A 19,406-nucleotide genomic window follows, 5' to 3' on the forward strand; every position below is an offset into this window, starting at 1 on the left:
GCAGGATCAGAAGTGCCATGATGTTGAAATACTGCCATTAGGGTTGCTTTTACAATTGGCACTGATACAGGCAAGGACAGTGTGCAGATTCACTCAGTCCTTTACCCTCTCTCTCATTTGATGCTTCTGATGCTCTACCAAAGGCAGAGAACTAGGCATACTTGAAGTCAGTTGATGCAAACTTACTCTTATCCATTAAAAACATCAGGGTTTGTCTCCAAATGCATTATCACAGTACTGAAGGAATTTATCATCTGGGTGAGGTAGGACACGAAGATAATACATCTGCTGAATTTTAGAGCTGGGATATTAGTAATCCCATTTGTTCTGTAGATGCTGATTTAGTTAAGTTTACAAAACACTTCCTTAAATTTAAGACAGAGGCTAATAACTTGGTTTTACGTGAGGAAACCAAATCAGCAACATTAAATTGGCTTCCCTGCGATGAGGACGGGAGGTCGAACTGGAGCTAAGAACACTGGTCAACACTCTTTACAATTTACCACACTTTTTCCTGAAGGGAAACAGAAGTAGCAAGAGCCATAAAAAGTAATGCAAAAATATCTTCGGCAAGACTGCATTAATGGTCAGGGGAAAGACACGGCTTATGTACCAAAAGGGAGAACTCACCTGGAGTAGAATTTACCTTAAGCTCTCCACCGAATTTAAGGACTGCCGAACAGGTGGCTAGTAATAAGTTGTGTGTGATTCATACAGTCACGCACCATTCTAAGGTTAGTGCACTTCTAGGGTTCTGTCTGCTGTCTACGCAGTTGATGAGAACATCAGAGTTTTAAAATCCACAGTCAAAAGCATTATTGGGAATTCCCTGGTGGTCCAGTGGTTAGGACTGTGCGCTTTCACTGCTGAGGGCATGGGTTCAATCCCTGCTCGTGGAACTAAGATCCCGCAAGCTGCGCAGCGCGGCCAAAAAAAAAAAGTCTCAGTCAAGAGCATTATTAAAATAGGGGCTGTAGTCATACATAAAACTTCCTTCTGTCCAAGTACTTGTAAATGAGCTGGAAAAGTGCTTGCTACCTCCCTCCAGATAACTGCGCATTAATATAAAAATGCTGGGTAGAAGCTGGGTGGACAGCTTAATTCATAAACACTTCAAGCATGGAGTTAGGCTCGGTTTTGAAGAAGGTGGGCAAATTCTGGCAATTAACATGGGGCGGGTAGGGAGAAAAGCATAAGTGAGGGTGGGCCTCTGGTGGGGTATGTTTTGGCATTACGAAATTCCTTAATTCCCTAGAAGGGATTGTAGCTAAGAGGTGACCAAAAATGTCTCAAGTTAATATTTTTGTAACGGAACTTAGATCCGGGATTTCACAAGTGTTTGCGCCCTACCATGTGCCCGCTGTCAGGTATTCAACAGCAAAATTCCTGCCCTCAGAGTTTACAAATCGAGAGAGCAGACGCTAAACAAAAGTACTAGTAAGTAAACTACGTGGCATATTGTCTGGGATTCCAATTCTAAATAAGATAGTCAAGGAGAACCTCGCATTTGAGCAAAGACCTGAAGAGCGGTAGCGACCAGAGAGAGCCTTGGGGCCATCTGGGGAAGACATGGCAGGCGGTGGGGCAAGCAAGAGTCGCATTACCAGAATTTACAGCAGTACAGGCCCAAAGGGCACCCGCGAGGGCGAAATTGCTCCGAGTCAAAACCCTTTCCATGCAAAACTTAGCGGGTCGCTGCTAGCAGGGGACTTGAGCCACCAAGGATTTAGTCCCCCAATTTTACCTTAAGTCTCTCTCACACCACCCTTCTACCTTACACCGATTAGGCCACGCCCACCGGCCCACAGTGCTCCGCAAGTGGGCGGACCTCTCATTGCCCCGCCCCGTGACCTGCACGTTCGCGGAAAAGCCAAAGGTCAGAGGTTGTGGAGCCGTCATGGCGGCGCTGTGCCGGACCCGTGCCGTGACTGCCGACAGTCATTTTCTGCGAGTGCTTCTCTTCTTTCGGCCCTGTCGAGACGCAGGCACTGAAAGTGGCTCCGGAAGCGAGAGTTCTGATTCCACGGAGCCTAGGCCGCGCCTAGGCGGCTTCGCGAGCTCTTTGAAGCGGCACTCAGAGCTGCAGCGGAAGGCGGAGCTCGGGCGGCTGAGAGTGAGTTGTGGGAGCTAAGCCAGCGACGCGTTGGCGGGCGGGGCCCGCCGTTGTGGGTGGAGCCGGGAGCCGGGACGGAGCCCGGTGTAGGGGGTGGGCCCGGCAGGGTGGGTGGGACCGAGAGGCGGGGACGGGGCCCGGCGTAGGGAGTAGAGTTGGGGGCCGCGGTGTGGCTTGTCCCACCTGCTGGCCACTTAGAGCGTGTGGTGGTGTTTTTTTTACGTTTGTTGTACTTTTGTACAGTATCTACATGCTGGGCGTGCGCTGCCCACACTGCTTTGCACGCGTCTTCCACAGGCGAGTGCTGGAAGGGAAACCAGCAGCGAGCGTTGATAGTGACGAGCCTAGGGCGACTCTTGGGACTCCGAGTAAAGTTGGACTCACACTGGGAGAGGCAGGGCCCTCTGCTCCTCTTGTTCTACCCAGTAGCTGCAGTGTGGACCTTAGTGTCTGGCGTACCAGGCTCATAAATATTTCTTAATTCAGTGGAGAGGTGAATCAGAGAATTACTGTCACTATGAACTTGAGCAAGTAATGTAACTTGTCAATGCTTCACTTTCCTTTTCTGTAAATGACCTTTTTTTTTAAATCCATCTGTCCGAGGCAATAATTTTGTAAAATGCGATAGAATTACTAGATAAATAAAATGGAAGAAATAGACGTAAATACAAGTCAGATTTTTTGAGTTAGCGGACATGAAATTGGATGTCTGGCAATATTAAACTGTATAAAAATAAACTGTCTCAATTTCTGTACTCATCGCCTTGGGAACCAGTACCAAACAGTTTACCGATGGGTAGTGTCGTGGGTTATAGAAAACTGCCCAGCATCTAGCACGGTGCTTGACTCTTAGTGGGCACTCCGTAAGTGTTTGCCCAATGCGTGAATAAATGAATAGAACAGAAAGTGCACATTTGAACTTCAGGGCAATCTGAGCAGTCTTTGAATTGAGATCTTTGTGTGACTGCTCACAAACTGTTGTATAAGTGAGGATAGGACAGGCTTGAGCATGTGAATTAAATGTGCTACTCCAGAGTAATAACTGAGCAAAAACAATTGTCAGAGTAATAAGAAAACTGAAGGTACCACATTAGTTTTATTTTAGTGTTTATTGGAAGCTTTCAGTACTTTTGTGACATATTTATGATGAGGAATATGAGTAGTTGTTAGGTATTGATGTAAATGTTCAACTTTGTGAAAAATCTTTCACTTCACTCTTTGAAGTTTCTGGAACTATTTAATTGAAGAGTATCCTGAGATTACAAGATGAATAAAGTTCGTCTTTATTGTGTGATCAGGATTTTTGAAAAAAATTGTAAAATATAAAAATAGTATTGCAAAAGGAGCATGTAAATAGCACTGAAGGTTACTATGGGAAATATAAAAGCCCCCTTTTTCTTTTCCTCACTTTCTCAAAGCTGGAAGGTGTATTTTTAATAAATGCATACTGCTAGAGATTTTATGTATGCATATATGAATATAAGCTAATTATATATATATATATACTTTAAAACGTACAAGTTTTGAACTACATTATTAATGTTTAACAGTGTAAGCTCTGGATTCAGACAGACTTGGTTTGAATTCTAATTTTTCTGTCATTTACTGGCTGTGTTTCCTTGGAAGGTTACTTGATATCCGTGTATCTTCTTTTCCTTTTTTTATAAAAGGAAAACCTGTCATGGGATTATTATGAGATTAAATGAATTCATTATTTAAACACTTAGCACAAGTACCTGATAATAAACACTCAGTATATTTTCATTGCTGCTGCTGAAAATTGCTATTCTCACTTAAGTATAACTTTGAATATTTTTCCTTATCATTATATATGTGTAGTGTAGTGTACTTACTGCTGTCCCTAGGTATCCACGGGGGTTTGGTGCCAGGACCCTCTGCCATACCCAAATCCCTGGATGCTCAAGTCCCTTATATAAACGGTGCAGGTAACCCTCTGCGGCTCCCGCATCTGTGAATACAGAGGTCTCACTGTATATCTCATTGAAAAAATACTTGTTTGGTATTCCATGGTGTGGATATAGCATAATTTATTTAACCAGGCCTTCACTAATGAGCTTCTAGGTTGTTTCTGGGTTTTTTTTTTCCCCTTAATACAGACAGTGGTACAGTGAGCATTTACATTTTTTTGCTTATTTATGGGATATATACTAGGTCAATGTGTACACACAGTTTGAGTTTTGATACATACAGACTGCACACTTCAACTTAGAGTGCATGACAGTGCCTGTTTCCTCACCCACTTATACATGTGGGGTATTATAAGTGGATTTTCTTGGTAGTGGACAGTCAAAACAAAATACAAAAATTGGGAACTGGAGTTGTTTATCTCTCACCTCTGATACCAGTTTGTAATTTTTATCAAAATAACTGCATGTTCACATTTTTTGACTTAATAAGTAAATGCTATCAATTTGAACTCATAAAATACACTTATACCAACAAAATACTACACTTAATGTTATATATATTGGGGTTCTATGTAAGATTTAATTTGTAACATGGTTTCTGCTTAAAAAAATGTTTTTAGAAGGTAAACGGTTTGCTGTTCCCTAAACAAAGCATTATTTCTTTACCTTTGCTCTTTCCCCTAGAATTAGCTTCCCTGCCTGCAAATTCCATAGTAAAAATCACCTGTTCTTTTAGGCCTTGGTCATTTCACCAATCAGGTGAAACTCCTTCTGAATGTCTTGGGGCTTTGTTTTATGCTACCTTTATTTTACACACACAACTCTTTAAGTTATATTAGAGCCATTTGTGAACTTGTTTTATCCCGTCTCCTAGATTGTAATTCTTGAAGGTCGGGATAGTTTTTTATTTACCCTTTTCATTCCTTGCATAATGCCTTACACATAAGTAGGGATTTAATATATATTTGTTGATATGAATCGGAATAAGATTTACACAGTTTGATGTCCGAATAACTATAAATGAGAAATAACATCTCGTGTTATTGGATTAAAATGTATATATACATAGGAATGAAAGTTGACATCCTACCCATTGGTTTAATTCTTACTCTCAAAGTGCAGACGTGTATATATATGTGCACCTCAAAAATAAGTGATATTCAGTAAGAGCCAAGCAAGTGATCCTTAAAAGGGACTTTCTCTGCAGGCAGGAATTTAATCAAGGACAGTTCATCGTGAATTCCCTATCGTAAAATTTCAGTGAGGTTACCAGTTAAAGGAATCTCAAGTTTAAATGACCTGAAAGGCCATTTACTCATCCATGCTCACTTATCCATTATCTTTTCCTTGATTCATTAGCTTTAAGATTGGTTTATGCATGTATCTCTTTAAGTGTTTTTTTGTTTGTTTATTTTTTTTTAGGATGGGACGAAGTCCTTTTCATTTTTGTAACCAACATAACACATACTTATGAATACAGGACCTGGTAAATGTTTGCTAAATACATTTTTAAAGTCAAATACCTTTTTTCCTTTTTTTTTTTTTTACTATTTTAAAAACTTTAACCCTTTTATGTCACTTAGACAATAGAGATTTGTAGAACCTGTTAAGCCGATGGGGAGCTATGGTATAGTGAAAGATCCACCTTATAGCCACAGGGTGGCAATAGTTGAGCAAAGAATTGGTTTTCTGCTTTATGAATATTACTGTTTCTTAACAGTAGAGGGGGGCATATTACTTTTCAGCACATTGAAAAAATGGTTTGCAAGAGTTTTTGAGGCTACACAGAATGTTTTTTTTTTAAGATGGAGAATAACATTTTATTTTAGCTTATTTATGTAGAATACTGATGTTATACTTTATAGTTTCATTTTAGCAATATATTAGATAGAGTTTATGTAAATATTTTTAAATGTTATTTTTTACTTTTTCATGAATATTTCTTATCGGTACTTTTTATTTCAAAATGCTGGAATATTCCAGAAGATAGAATATTTAAATCAGCTGTTTTGTCCTTTCAGAATACTGGGAAAATCCAAAAAATAGCTTACTTGAAGGATTTGTTTCAATTCTCTTATTTTTAGTATAAGTTTTAAGTCTTCTAAATTCATAAAATAGCAGTATTATACAGCTTTATTTAACCCTTTGTTTTCTCACTAGTTTTATATTGACAACTTAAAAAATTACACAAATGTTTTAAAAACTAATATGTAAAGGAATGATGAAAAATATTTCTGGTTTTAACCATGGTGCTCCCTGGTTTTTACATTAGAGAATTTTAGGAGAGGTATCTCCAACTAATAAATAAAACCTTCTGAAATGTCTAGTTTCACAGTAGAGTCTAACATTTTCAAAGCAGGTTTAGAGGAAATGACCAGCTAATATAAAAACAATGAAAGAGTGTATTGAGGTAGATATAAATCTCTAGGGAAAATAATTTTTTTAATCAACAGCTATAATATACCTATAAATAATACTATACACTTCCTACAAAGAAAAGATGAATATATTCTGTATGTATTTTGTTTTGTGGGTGGTCATATGCTCTGATCATACGCAGTCAGACTCTTAGGACTTCTCAAGTCAGCATTAGCTTTCACTAGTTGAATATCTTTCTTAACTCTTATTTTTGCTCAGGCATCTCACTCCCTTCTTTTAATGTGTTTGGATTTTGCTTTGTTTTTTCTTTTAAAGGTTATATTAAGATTTTCTCTTTTGATTAATTGTTCTAATGTGATTACAACTCTTAAGTTTGTTTTTATCTATAGGTATTAAATAACATAGGAAATAAAGGAAACTATCACATTTGAGTGGAGCCTGGTTTGTAGGGATTTGGGCCTGCACCTGGTAAAATGCCTAGTTGGTCAGTAGTCTGGGACATGTGAGATACAGAAGCAATCCCTGCTGTCATGGCAGCTTTGTTCTTGAACCCACTGGGGAGGTGAGCAGGAGTGGCTGGGGAAAGAGGTTGACTGACCTCCACATGACTAGTTATCTTATCCCTTGATTATTAAGATTCTTTTCTGCAGAAGAAATGATTCACATTTATTTTCTCACTCTGTCCATTCTATCTGCCTATCTTCCCAGACCTTCCCAGACCTTCTTGTTATCTATTTCCCAGTCATGTTCCTGCTAAATCCCTGACCATCCAGCAAATCATTAGTCCCTTCACACGAATCAATATAGATCCCATCTTAGGCCATCTCTCTTTCCAGGCAAAATGATCATTCAAGTATATGCTCAAAGTCCTTTACTGCTGTCATTCAAAGGTACTCTAGCTCTGCACTACACTTCACCTAGGGAGGTCTGTCAGAATCTCATTCTACGTGTATATACTGCCACTGCCACATCTGCTGGGTTGTAAAACTCAAGTAGTAGAAGAGCTTACCTGATAGCCTAGACCTTTTACAGAGCCTTGTATTGTTCTGGGCACCACTCAAAACTGGCAACTTTTGGGGTTACTCGGTAAAAGAGTTGAAGAAGCATGTCCAAATGAGGTATTTGTTGCCTACAAAATTCAAAGAGACCCACTAGGCATTGAGCTTCTTTCTTAGTGGTAAGAAAGGGTAAGTTGACGTAGCCCAGACCATTGGCTCCCTAGGAATTTCACTAAGGCCCAGTATTTTTGTGGGATTTATTTCCCACCCACTGGCATATATGTGTCTTACCATGTGTCAGGAGGAGTTGCAGCTTCCTGCTTCCAGGTCTAATCAGCATATAAAATGGAGCAGCATGCTGTCCAGTGGAATGGAGTGGCAATCAAAGTCTTTGTAGACTAGATTGTGGCATAGAGCTAGAGAATTAATGTAACCTGGAGGTATATAGTCTTTACTAGCAGGTCTAGAAAAAGAAAGCATTTGTTAGATAATTATTGCATACCAGGTGCTGGAGGATATTTGATTTGCTCCAGCCATGAAATGACATCTGGAATAGCTGAAATCGGAGTTACCACTTGATTAAGTTTATGATAATAAATTGTCATTTTCTAAGACCTGTCTGTTTTCTGCAGGGCCTCATAGGCAAGTTGAATGGGCATGTGGTAGGAATCACCACCGTGCATCTTCCAGGTCCTTGATAGTGGCACTAATTGCTGCAATGCCTCTAGGAATGTGGTATTGCCTTTGATTTACTTGTTTGGTAGGTAGGGGAAGTTCTACTACCTACCAAACAAATTCATCTTTTACTTGACCTTCTGTACCTTAATAGCCTTCACTCCACAGATCAAGGAACCAGTGTAGGGATCCTGTCGGTTGCTGAGTATACCTATTCCAGTTGTGCATTCTGGAACTAGGGAGAGAACTATAGAGCAGATTCATGGGATAGAGCTGAGCTAAAACTCCATTTATCACGTGATCTCCGTAAGCCCCTGTTCTGACTGGCACTGAGTTGGTTCTTGAAGAGTTAGCATCAGTTCAGATAATCCCTGAAAGGTCTGATGATTTTTCCTTCCTCAGTGAACATTCTGGTAAATAGCCACAGCTCCTTTGGGGAAAGCTAGAAGGAAGATGGGTGATATAAATGTTTGCTTTTGTAGCGGGATCTTTCCTCAAGGGGACACAACCTTCATTCAGAAGGCTTGGTGTCTGAGAATTGCTTCAACTTTGGGAATTGGTTGAGGGGCCTTGATATTCATATGTGGTATTCAAGTCAGACTTCTGTTCTCTAGAACTAGAGTTTTCCCATCTATTTTATTTCTAAGGACACCATGACCAACCAGCCAACACCAAAGAGCTCTACAGGTCAGATTAGTTGGATTGCTGTTAGGCTCTGCTGCATCATGATAACGGTGCCCACCATGTTGTTGGCTAGTAAGTGCTGGCTTGACTCCTGCCACATTATCTACGTTGAATTCAGGGAGCTCTTGTTGGCAGCAGTTCTCACTGTCAGTCCTGGCCTACAGAGAATCACTGCCACACAGCTTTCAGGAATGTTGGTGCTCCCTTCACACAGGTACTTCTCTTAACCTTGGTGAAGTGAGTATCTTATAGATCCTCTTGGGGGCCATAGTAAGGAGTGGTGAACAGATCATAAACAGTAAATTCACTCCAGCATTCCATTCACTTCAAGCCTTTGGATACCTTTCTTTGTGGTATACTGAGGAAGTTCTGGTATTTCAGCTTCATCTAGTATAGCCTATAACTCTCAACCATTTAAGCTAATGTATTGTATCTGAATCTCTGCTTAGTGAGCCTATATTGGTAAATTTGGCTCAAGGCAACACTGTCTTCCTCTCACCCTGATCCAGTATCCTTAGGATCCATTCCCACATATATCCTCAATTTCTGTGGATATAAATTAGCAAAATCATGCAAATCATTCTGGTTATCCAGTCTCCTCTTGTAACTATATTTCTCCCTATCCGGCATAATTATTCTCCTGCTACTATGATATACCTCTATTATAAAGGTTTCTAAACTTTTTTGATAATGCCCCTTCATTAAGAAATTTTTGAACACATCTTCCAATATTTACTTTATTTATTTCATTTATTTATTTTTGGCTTTGTTGGGTCTTCGTTGTGTGCAGGCTTGGTCTAGTTGCAGCGAGCAGGGGCTTCTCTTCATTGCAGTACGCGGACTTCTCATTGTGGTGGCTTCTCTTGTTGTGGAGCACAGGCTCTAGGCACGCGGGCTTCAGTAGTTGTGGCATGTGGGCTTCAGTAGTTATGGCTCGTGGGCTCTAGAGCGCAGGCTCAGTAGCTGTGGCGCACAGGCTTAGTTGCTCCACGGCATGTGGGATCTTCCCGGACCAGGGCTCGAACCCGTGTCCCCTGCATTGGCAGGTGGATTCTTAACCACTGTGCCACCAGGGAAGCCCCAATATTTACTTTAAAAAGATTTATGTACTACAGTACTATTTATTATACATATTTTAAAGCATTCACAAAAAACAACAGTTTAAAGGGTGAAGTAAAAAAACCATCACTAGAAGTTCCAGAAGTTTCTTCTTTTGTTCTCTGGGTTATCATGGAGATAACTGTTCTTTCACATTTACTTGCCTTCTTTCCTTCAGCCTGCTCTCTAGGTTTGTATTCCTTGGTCCCAAGTCTCCTAAATCTTTCTGTGCACAGTCTCCCTTTAAGCTTCTCACAAGTGTTTCTTGCTTTCTTCCTCGATTTCGCTTGATAACACTACTTCTCAGATGGGTCTGAGAAGAAAAGGAGTCATTTTGGTTCTTGCTTCTCTACCATTTCAGTCCACTGTTGTGTTAGAAATATTTAAGGAAAGATTTCTTGATAGAAATCTTCTCAATTCTTTGAGTTTTATTCTTCAGCATTTGACTCACAGCTTTTCTCTTTTCCCCTTCTTACTTGCCATCTTCATGGACTTCAGCATGTACATCGATGACTTTACTAACACTTGGGCAACAGAGATGCACATCGTATTCTAAGTATCATATTCTTAGACCTTCATTTCTACTTTCTTTTACTTGCAGATATACCATAATTTGTATGTATACAAATTCATTATCACTTGGAACGCTATCTTCAAGTTCTCAAACTCCTGAGCCCCCTTGGACCACAGTTTTACCCTCTTGACCTTCTCCATTTCCTGAATCCCACCTTTATCTACCAGTCTATCAACTTTTTTTCTGGGTCTACCTTTCTTCATACTCAGTCTGGAACTACTTGGCAGCCGTTCTATCTTAGGATCTCACTCCCTTAATCTTTTGTCTTGCCTTCCATCCTAGATCTCCCTAAATGCAACTGACATTGCTCCTATACCTGGCCTGCCATGTGCTCCTGGGTCTGCTGAGTGCAGGGTTTTTCAGTCTTGGCACTGGTGACACTTCGGACCAGATAATTCTTTGCTGTGGGGGCTGCCCTGTACATTGTAAGGTGTTTAACAGCATCCCCGGCCCCTACCCCGTGCATTCCAGTAACATCCCCAGTCATGGGAATCAAACATGTCTTCAGGCATTGACAAATGTCCCCGGGGAAGAAGGGGGATTTGGGGGGTGGGGAGAGGGAGGGCAGGCAAAATTGTTCTGTTTGAAAACTACTAGGGTTATCCATAAAACTTGATGGTGACTGGGTCTATAAGAAATTGATTAATATTTTGTTTAAAGCTACATTTTAGGAGGTGTTTGCCCTGTCAGAGGCACAGTTTGAGAGCTTTACGTATAGTCATGTGTTTATTTAATCCTCACAACAACCCTGTAAAATAGGTATAATTATTAACCCCATTTTATAGGTGAGTAAACAGCAGCACAGAGAGTCTAAGTGCATTGCCCCAACCACAGAGCTGGTAAGTGGTACCGCCAGGACGTGAACCATGTGGTTTGACTTCAGAGCCTTCAGGAGCCCGCCCTCCTACTCCAGGCCTTGCTAATTGCTGGTACCTTGCCAAAGACCTGTCATTTCGATTCTTTTCTTTCCTGATGGGCTAAGTTACCTATTGCTGCATAACCAACCCTCCTAACTTATTTCTCTAGACAATTTATTCAATTATTATTATGTTTTTTAGAGAAGAGAAAAAAAGTTTATTGTATTTATTTTGCCAGGGCAATAAATGCCTTATTATTAGGTATTGTGCACTTGGCCTTTCTGCCAGGTGTTCTGTGCTTGACAGAAAATTGCCTTCCCTGCCTGTATTCTTTTAATTATTCCCTTTGTTTTCAGCTTCTCTTCTCATTCCAGCTTCCTATAATTCCTGGCCTGATGGAGTCCAGCACCTTTATGGGATTCTTCAGAATAGATTGACTTATTTTCACACTGCATGTGTTTTTAGCTGCAGTTTCCTTCATTCTGCTTCACTGGTTACCACCCTTCTACATGTTTTCAGTCCACTAAATAGTTGTTGAAATCTCATATACTTTTTGTCTCCATTTTCTTCTCTTTAATACTGAGGGTTTGTAATTTTTTCGTTCATTTTACCATCTGAATGGAATTTCAGGAGGGGAAAAGAGAAATGTAAGTACTCATTCTGCCATCTTGAACCACTAATCCATTAATTTTACTAAAAGAGCATTGTTACGAGCATAACATTTACTGGTTAGGGTTGAGGAAACTGAAGTTGTTGCAGCACAGTTAATAGAAGGGAGTCTTTTTTTTGTAATACATAAACATTTATTTCATTCTGATATCTTTTTTAAACATCTTTATTGGAGTATAATTGCTTTACGATGGTGTGTTAGTTTCTGCTTTATAACGAAGTGAATCAGCTATACATACACATATATCTCCATATCTCCTCCCTCTTGCATCTCCCTCCCACCCTCCCTATCCCACCCTTCTAGGTGGTCACAAAGCACCGAGCTGATCTCCCTGTGCTATGCGGCTGCTTCCCACTAGCTATCTATTTTACATTTGGTAGTGTAAATATGTTCATGCCACACTCTTACTTCGTTCCCGCTTATCTTTCTCCCTCCCCATGTCCTCAAGTTCATTCTCTACGTCTGCGTCTTTATTCCTGTCCTGCCCCTAGGTTCTTCAGAACCTTTTTTTTTTTAGATTCCATATGTATATATTAGCATATGGTATTTGTTTTTCTCTTTCTGACTTACTTCACTCCGAATGACAGACTCTAGGTCCATCCACCTCACTACAAATAACTCGATTTCGTTTCTTTTTATGGCTGAGTAATATTCCATTGTATATATGTGCCACATCTTCTTTATCCATTCATCTGTCGATGGACACTTAGGTTGCTTCCATGTCCTGGCTATTGTAAATAGAGCTGCAGTGAACATTGTGGTACATGACTCTTTTTGAATTATGGTTTTCTCAGGGTATATGCCCAGTAGTGGGAGTGCTGGATCATATGGTAGTTCTATTTTTAGTTTTTTAAGGAACCTCCATACTGTTCTCCATAGTGACTGTATCAATTTACATTCCCACCAACAGTGCAAGAGGGTTCCCTTTTCTCCACACCCTCTCCAGCATTTATTGTTTGTAGATTTTTTGATGATGGCCATTCTGACTGGTGTGAGGTGATACCTCATTGTAGTTTTTTTATATATAAATTTATTTTATTTTTATTTATTTTTGCCTGCGTTGGGTCGTTGTTACTGTGGGTGGGCTTTCTCTAGCTGCGGAGAGACGGGACTACTCTTTGTTGTGGTGCGTGGTCTTCTCATTGCGGTGGCTTCTCTTGCTGCGGAGCACAGGCTCAGTAGTTGCGGCGCACGGGTTTAGTTGATCCGCGGCATGTGGGATCTTCCTGGACCAGGGCTCAAACCAGTGTCTCCTGCATTGGCAGGCAGCTTCTTAACCACTGTGCCACCAGGGAAAGCCCCTCATTGTAGTTTTGATTTGCATTTCTCTAATGATTAGTGATGTTGAGCATCCTTTCATGTGTTTGTTGGCAATCTGTATATAGAAGGGAGTCATTTTTAAGTTACTTGTCAGAGAAGACACATGATGAAATGTTTTTCTTGCTAACTAATATGAATAAAGTACATAGAGCATTTCATTATTTTTGTTATTGTTTATGTTTAAAAAGGGACTGGGTAGGATTTGTCTTCCCTTTTCAATAGTTTATTACTTTAAAAAAACATTTTTATATTTTAGAATATTTAGGAATTCCTACTACTCAACTTGGTAGGTATCCAGTCTTTTCATTTACAAATGAGAAGGCAGACCTAGAGAGGTTAAAAGACTTATTACTCAAGATTTTTTAGTTATTTAGTCGCTGAGTTGACCATAGAACCCAGATTTCCTAAATATTTCTGTTATTCTACTGTACTATGTCCTTACTTTTAAGTTTTAAAATAATGTTTCTCTCTACTTTCCACCTGTTGAGGCAGTTGTATTTAAATCACTGTTCAGCCTATCATGTGGCTGTGAGAAGCAGGTATGGTGATCGTCTGTGAAATGAGGTGGCTGGACTCGCTGATATCTTGTGTTTCCTTTAGTGCTAGTAGCCTCTGATTCCAAGCTATGTATTAAATGTCTTCATATGCATTATGTTTTTTTTAAGTTTATTTCTTTTTTTTAATTAATTAATTAATTAACTTATTTTCGGCTGTGTTGGGTCTTCGTTGCTGTGTGTATGGGCTTTCTCTAGTTGTGGCCAGCGGGGGCTACTCTTCGTTGTGGTGCATGGGCTTCTCATTGTGGTGGCTTCTCTTGTTGTGGAGCTCGGGCTCTAGGCGTGCAGTCTTCAGTAGTTGTGGCTCATGGGCTCTAGAGCGCAGGCTCAGTAGTTGTGGCACATGGGCTTAGTTGCTCCATGGCATGTGGGATCTTCCCGGACCAGGGCTTGGACTCGTGTCCCCTGCATTGGCAGGTGGATTCTTAACCACTGTGCCACCAAGGAAGTCCCTGCATGATAGTTTTATACATACATACATATGTACATGGGCTTTATATATTAAAAAATTTTAAGTACTACATATTCTTTGTGTTCTAGATTTTCTAATATAAATAATATAAAGAGGGCTTCTCTGGTGGCGCAGTGGTTGAGAGTCCGCCTGCTGATGCAGGGGACACGGGTTCATGCCCCGATCTGGAAAGATCCCACATGCCGCGGAGCTTCTAGGCCCGTGAGCCATGGCCGCTGAGTCTGTGCGTCCAGAGCCTGTGCTCCGCAACGGGAGAGGCCACAACAGTGAGAGGCCCGTGTACCGCAAAAAAATAAAAAATAATATAAAGAAAAAAGTTCTATATGTAAATTTTTACAGTTAACATTTGATATATTTCTTTTGAGGAATTTGTATCTATATAATATTACTGTAAACATATTTGTAAATTTATGTAAGTATGTATATGAATATGTGCACCATGGGAGTTCCCTGGTGGTCTAGTGGTTAGGATTTGGTGCTTTCACTGCCGTGGCCTGGGTTCAATACCTGGTTGGGGAACTGAGATCCCACAAATCGTGTGGTGTGGCAAAAAAAAAAAAAAAAAAGTGCACTATTATTTTTAACTACCTACCAGACAGACAGTGTTCCCTAAAATTTTATGGGTATCAGAAACCTAATAAGTGTGAAAATAACTTACTCTCTTACTTCTGCTGCACTGCTCTCCCACCTCGTCAGTGGCTCCCCTTTTCCCTTGCTTTCTACAGCCAATTGGGTATCAAGTCTTTGCTGTACTGTTTGGTAAATAGCTCTGTATCCCTTCTTCCCTATGGCCACTGCTTCAGTGTAGGCCCTTTATCATCTCTGCCCTAGTTACTGGAGGAGCTTCTCAACAGTTTGCCCCCTTTCCATTTCCCCCCCCCACCCTTTCTCTGGTCCATTTTGCATACTGCTGCCAAAGTTTTTTTTTAAAACAAAGAACAAGTACTGTCACCCCATTAATGAGAAACTTCTTTTGATTTCCCACTGCTTATAGGATAATGTCTAACCCACTTAGCCTTTGGTATAGGACTCTTTACAACCTGAATGAGGGTAGCAATTGTTTTCAGCAATTTTTGGACCCTAATGTCTTCTCATGTTCGTTTAACTGTTTCATATATTTTCATATCAAGGCTAGAACGGAGTCTGGGGTACATGACAGGCACTCGGTATTCAACACATATTTGATGAATGAATGAATGAAAGTGGAACTATTACCTCTATCTGTAATTCATTTACCTTCCCCTGTTCTATCTGGGCAGTGCTATTCAACTTTCAGGCTTCAAAGGGAAAAAACAGTACAGCAGAGTAACAGGAATACTTTGGAAATCTGAGATTTATGACCAATACTTAAAGGAAGCAGTCCACCTTAAGGCACCTGCTTTACCTATGACAACTTTATGAATGAACTTTGTAGCAACATTTTCCATAAGCAGGATTATACACTGAGATCTATGATACACCCAGAAGGTGACAGTGTGCCTGGAGTCTTTGCAGTCTGCAACAGCATGAGAGGAGCCTACAGTGTTGGTTGTCATCATGGATTGTGCTACATTTATTAGTTTTAGAAGCCATTTGACAAGTAAATGAGGAATTCAGAGATGATTCTAGACCATGTTTTTTTGAAGGAGGGCTTTGTCTAATTATTTGTTATAGTTTCCAAAAAGTATAGCAAGCATACAATTTAAAAGCAAATTCAGGTATTGATCAAGGTGTCTTATACTTGTGGTAAAATCATTTCACTCACTGAAAACACATTGACTTCCATTGTAAAATATAACAAAGTGAAGGCAAAAATAATGGAACAGAAAGCAATAGCATTCTGTTTTACTTGATTTTAAAGTCTCCTTTAAAATAATTATTCATAATTTTATAAAGTTTATAATGTAAATATTTCACAACACATTTACTAAAAATCTCAAGAGATCATATTAAATAGTCAAGAACACTCTATTTTCTAAAACCTAGAGGGAAATACCATTTACTATCATACTAATCTCAGCCCTTCACAGTTGTAAAGGAGATTGTTGTTTTAGGAAGAGGCCCTAGTGATGGCTGAATTATCTTCAGTAAGTATTCAAGTATTAGATCTACTATTGTATCTTCCTCTCATCTGCTGTTTTAATGACACCATGGCTTTAATTGAAAGTCTACCTGCCCCCCGTCCCCCCCAAAAAAAAACAGATGAAGAAGAAGAAGAATAGATATCAACCACAGAAGCGGAGTAATGGGAAAGCAGGTTATAGGGAAAAATGAGAAGGACCTTCCCAGGTTGTAAGCAGAATGAGACCCCCAAGCTGATAACCTGTCTGGTCTTGCCTGGAACAGTGCTCTTCCCAGCTGCTCTGGATGGTATAGTGGTTCCCAGCAGAGGGTTATAGTAGCTGCACTTGTCTCTGACAGCGTACTTCGTATTACTCTCTTTGCATCAAGAGGACAATTCATAGCTGTTTCTGTGTTGAGCCTATAAGGTGTGTTTCACGCTTGGCTGTCTGCAAAAGAACTATTTTCAAGGTGCTTGTTTAAGGAATTAAATATTATACTGTGTAGAATCATAAAACTAGTATTATGGCTCAAAGTGTAATATTCCTGGCTACCTTTTCAGCTTTATTTGGCATCTAGGTCTACTGACTTGTCTTTGGTTTTAGATCAACCCTTATGTGCTAAGGATTCCTTCCCATTGGGTTTCAACCCACTGAAACAAATCTATCACCATATCCTCCCTCCAGCATCTAAGGGACTTGGTATCTGTCAGATGATTTGACTTTCTTTTTCTTGAAGCAGAGGTCATAAACTTTTGGTTCATAGGTCAAAATGTGCTCTGATTTATAAAGTGAAAGACTTTTTTTCAATGTATAAACACTTAAAATTGGAAATTTTACATTAATATATGGATTTCTGGCTTTTCTTGGAAAATCAAAAGATGTGGCAACACTGGACTTGAACTGCAACTGCAGCTAGAGCTGAGTAGTGGCTATATTTGTAGTTTGGCATGTATTCTTCTGCTTAGTAAGCTCCTGGCTGGGCATTTGATTATTTTCTAATCCTTGGAGTATCCCATGCATTAACATTGTCATAAATATGGTTTTGTAGTTTTTAGAGTAAGTGTATTATCAAACTCTTAGTAATTCTCCCTTAAATAACAAATGTAAAATTCATTCCAGATACAGGATATACATAGGCAGATCAGATTGTTAATATTCTTCTGTGATGAGCTCTCACAAACAGAAACTCAGCTTCCCTTAGTTTGAACTGAAGTGCGCACACACCACACCACACACAAATTAAAGATGAGTAGAAGGCACAAATCTGTATTCGTGGATTTCTGAAAAAGCATGTGTTTGGAAAAAATTTTGGTAAGTTAAAAAAAAAAGTAATCGGCTTGCACTATATGTTCAGCCCTACCTCAAGTAAATTCAGTACGTCAGACGACTCCTAGAAAGTGAGTAGCACAAAACAATTAAAGCTGTCTTTGCTTTAAAATTTTACTTTAGGAAAAAGAAGAAAATTATAATGTTAAAATACAACATTAAAATGATAAAGTCAAGGCATTTGAAAATATTACATAACAAGAGCTCGTGTTCAGACTGCTAATTAAAGGACCCTTAATCATTTTTATCTTAATGCTCACTTAAATTTGTATTAAAGCATAGTTACTTTCATTAAACCAGTATTCGAAGGCATTTTGCTTTTTGCAGATGGTCAGTACTAGGAATGAAGCCAATTGCCTTCTTGGATGCCCTCCTCGCACACTCGCCTCCCTACCCCCTCCTTGCCCCAGGCCTGAAGCTTTGTCTAAGGGGGCTCCTTATCCCGCTCACATTCCAGATTCCACCCTGGGCCACCACATCTGCGCCATCCCCCACCAAGCACAGATGCCTGCTTTTCCCTGGCTCCTCTTCAAGAAGGAAAGGAAGGAAAAGGAAGTTGAAGAGCGTCCCAGGCTTTTTAAAGCAAAATTCCATTTCAGTATTTTTATTATTGCTACAAAACGTAAATATACAGCAAATTGACTTTTAAAAATTTCCCCTATAAGACATTACTGTACCTACCATATTATACCTTAGCATTGAACTGTATGCATATAAATATCTCTTTTCATATTTAGGGCTCTCCAAAAGATGTGGAATCCTTCGCGTCTATGCTGAGACATTCTCCTCTTACACAGATGGGACCTGCCAAGGATAAACTAGTCATTGGACGAATCTTTCATATTGTGGAGAATGATCTTTATATAGATTTTGGTGGCAAGTTTCCTTGTGTATGTAAAAGACCGGAAGTGGATGGCGAGTAAGTAGAATCATTTCTAAGTGCTTTAAGCGTGTGCATAAAAGTTGAAATACCTCAAAAGTATTACTGGACTTTAATTGGTGATTTTTTGAAAAGACAGAAAATATGTTTATTTCTCTTCATCATGTCATATTAGTCAAGTTAGGCCAGATCCATGTCTTCTCAAAGCAGTGAGAGCAGTTTTGGGGAAGATTTGAATGTCCATCCTGATAATAAATCATTTCATGCCATAAAGTTAAAACCAGCTTGGGAATAATACATGCTGCTCAGGCCATTTTACGTGTAACTTTTTTGCCTCTTTTTTTTTTTTTTACATCTTTATTGGAGTATTTGCCTCTTCTTTTCCACAGTCTCCATCTGCTTCTCAGAGAAATCTCTGCTTTCTGTTTCTTCATGTTCCTTTCTCTTACTTTAGCAAATTCTGATGCTTTATCATTTTCTTTTCTTACTATTTTGCATCTGCTCTCCGGATTATAATTTTTCCTGAACAGAATTCATTCTGTTTATAGTCTGTGTAGATAAAGATAATTGTGAATATAAATATGCCTTATGAAAACCACTAAGGTGGGAGACCTGGGAGTAGAATATAAAGAGTGAAAAGAGAGGTGGAACTAAGACTCTGACATTGGAAAACAATAGTCATCAAGATAGAAATGAATTTTTTCCACCAATTTTTAATATACACATTTTTTTTAGATTTTAATATTTCTGACGCCAGGATGCATCTTATAGTTGATGCAATTTAATTGGCAATTTAAAAATTCTTAATAGTACATAAATTATGGTGACTCAGA

General features: G+C 39.5%; 1 protein-coding gene across 1 annotated transcript in view; it reads left to right on the forward strand.

The window, feature by feature from the left end:
- The first annotated feature begins 1,882 nt into the window (after positions 1-1,882).
- Positions 1,883-19,406, forward strand: part of MRPS28 (mitochondrial ribosomal protein S28) — a 101,820-nt gene continuing 84,296 nt past the window's right edge. The window contains exons 1-2 of the mRNA XM_082674641.1: positions 1,883-2,113; positions 18,431-18,612. Of these exons, the coding sequence (XP_082530767.1) occupies positions 1,898-2,113; positions 18,431-18,612 (398 nt within the window). The 5' untranslated portion in view covers positions 1,883-1,897. The remainder of the gene's footprint in view (positions 2,114-18,430; positions 18,613-19,406) is intronic.

The sequence above is a fragment of the Grampus griseus genome (assembly GCF_964374135.1).
Source record: "Grampus griseus genome assembly, chromosome: 17".
In the NCBI taxonomy this organism is placed as follows: Eukaryota; Metazoa; Chordata; class Mammalia; order Artiodactyla; family Delphinidae; genus Grampus; species Grampus griseus.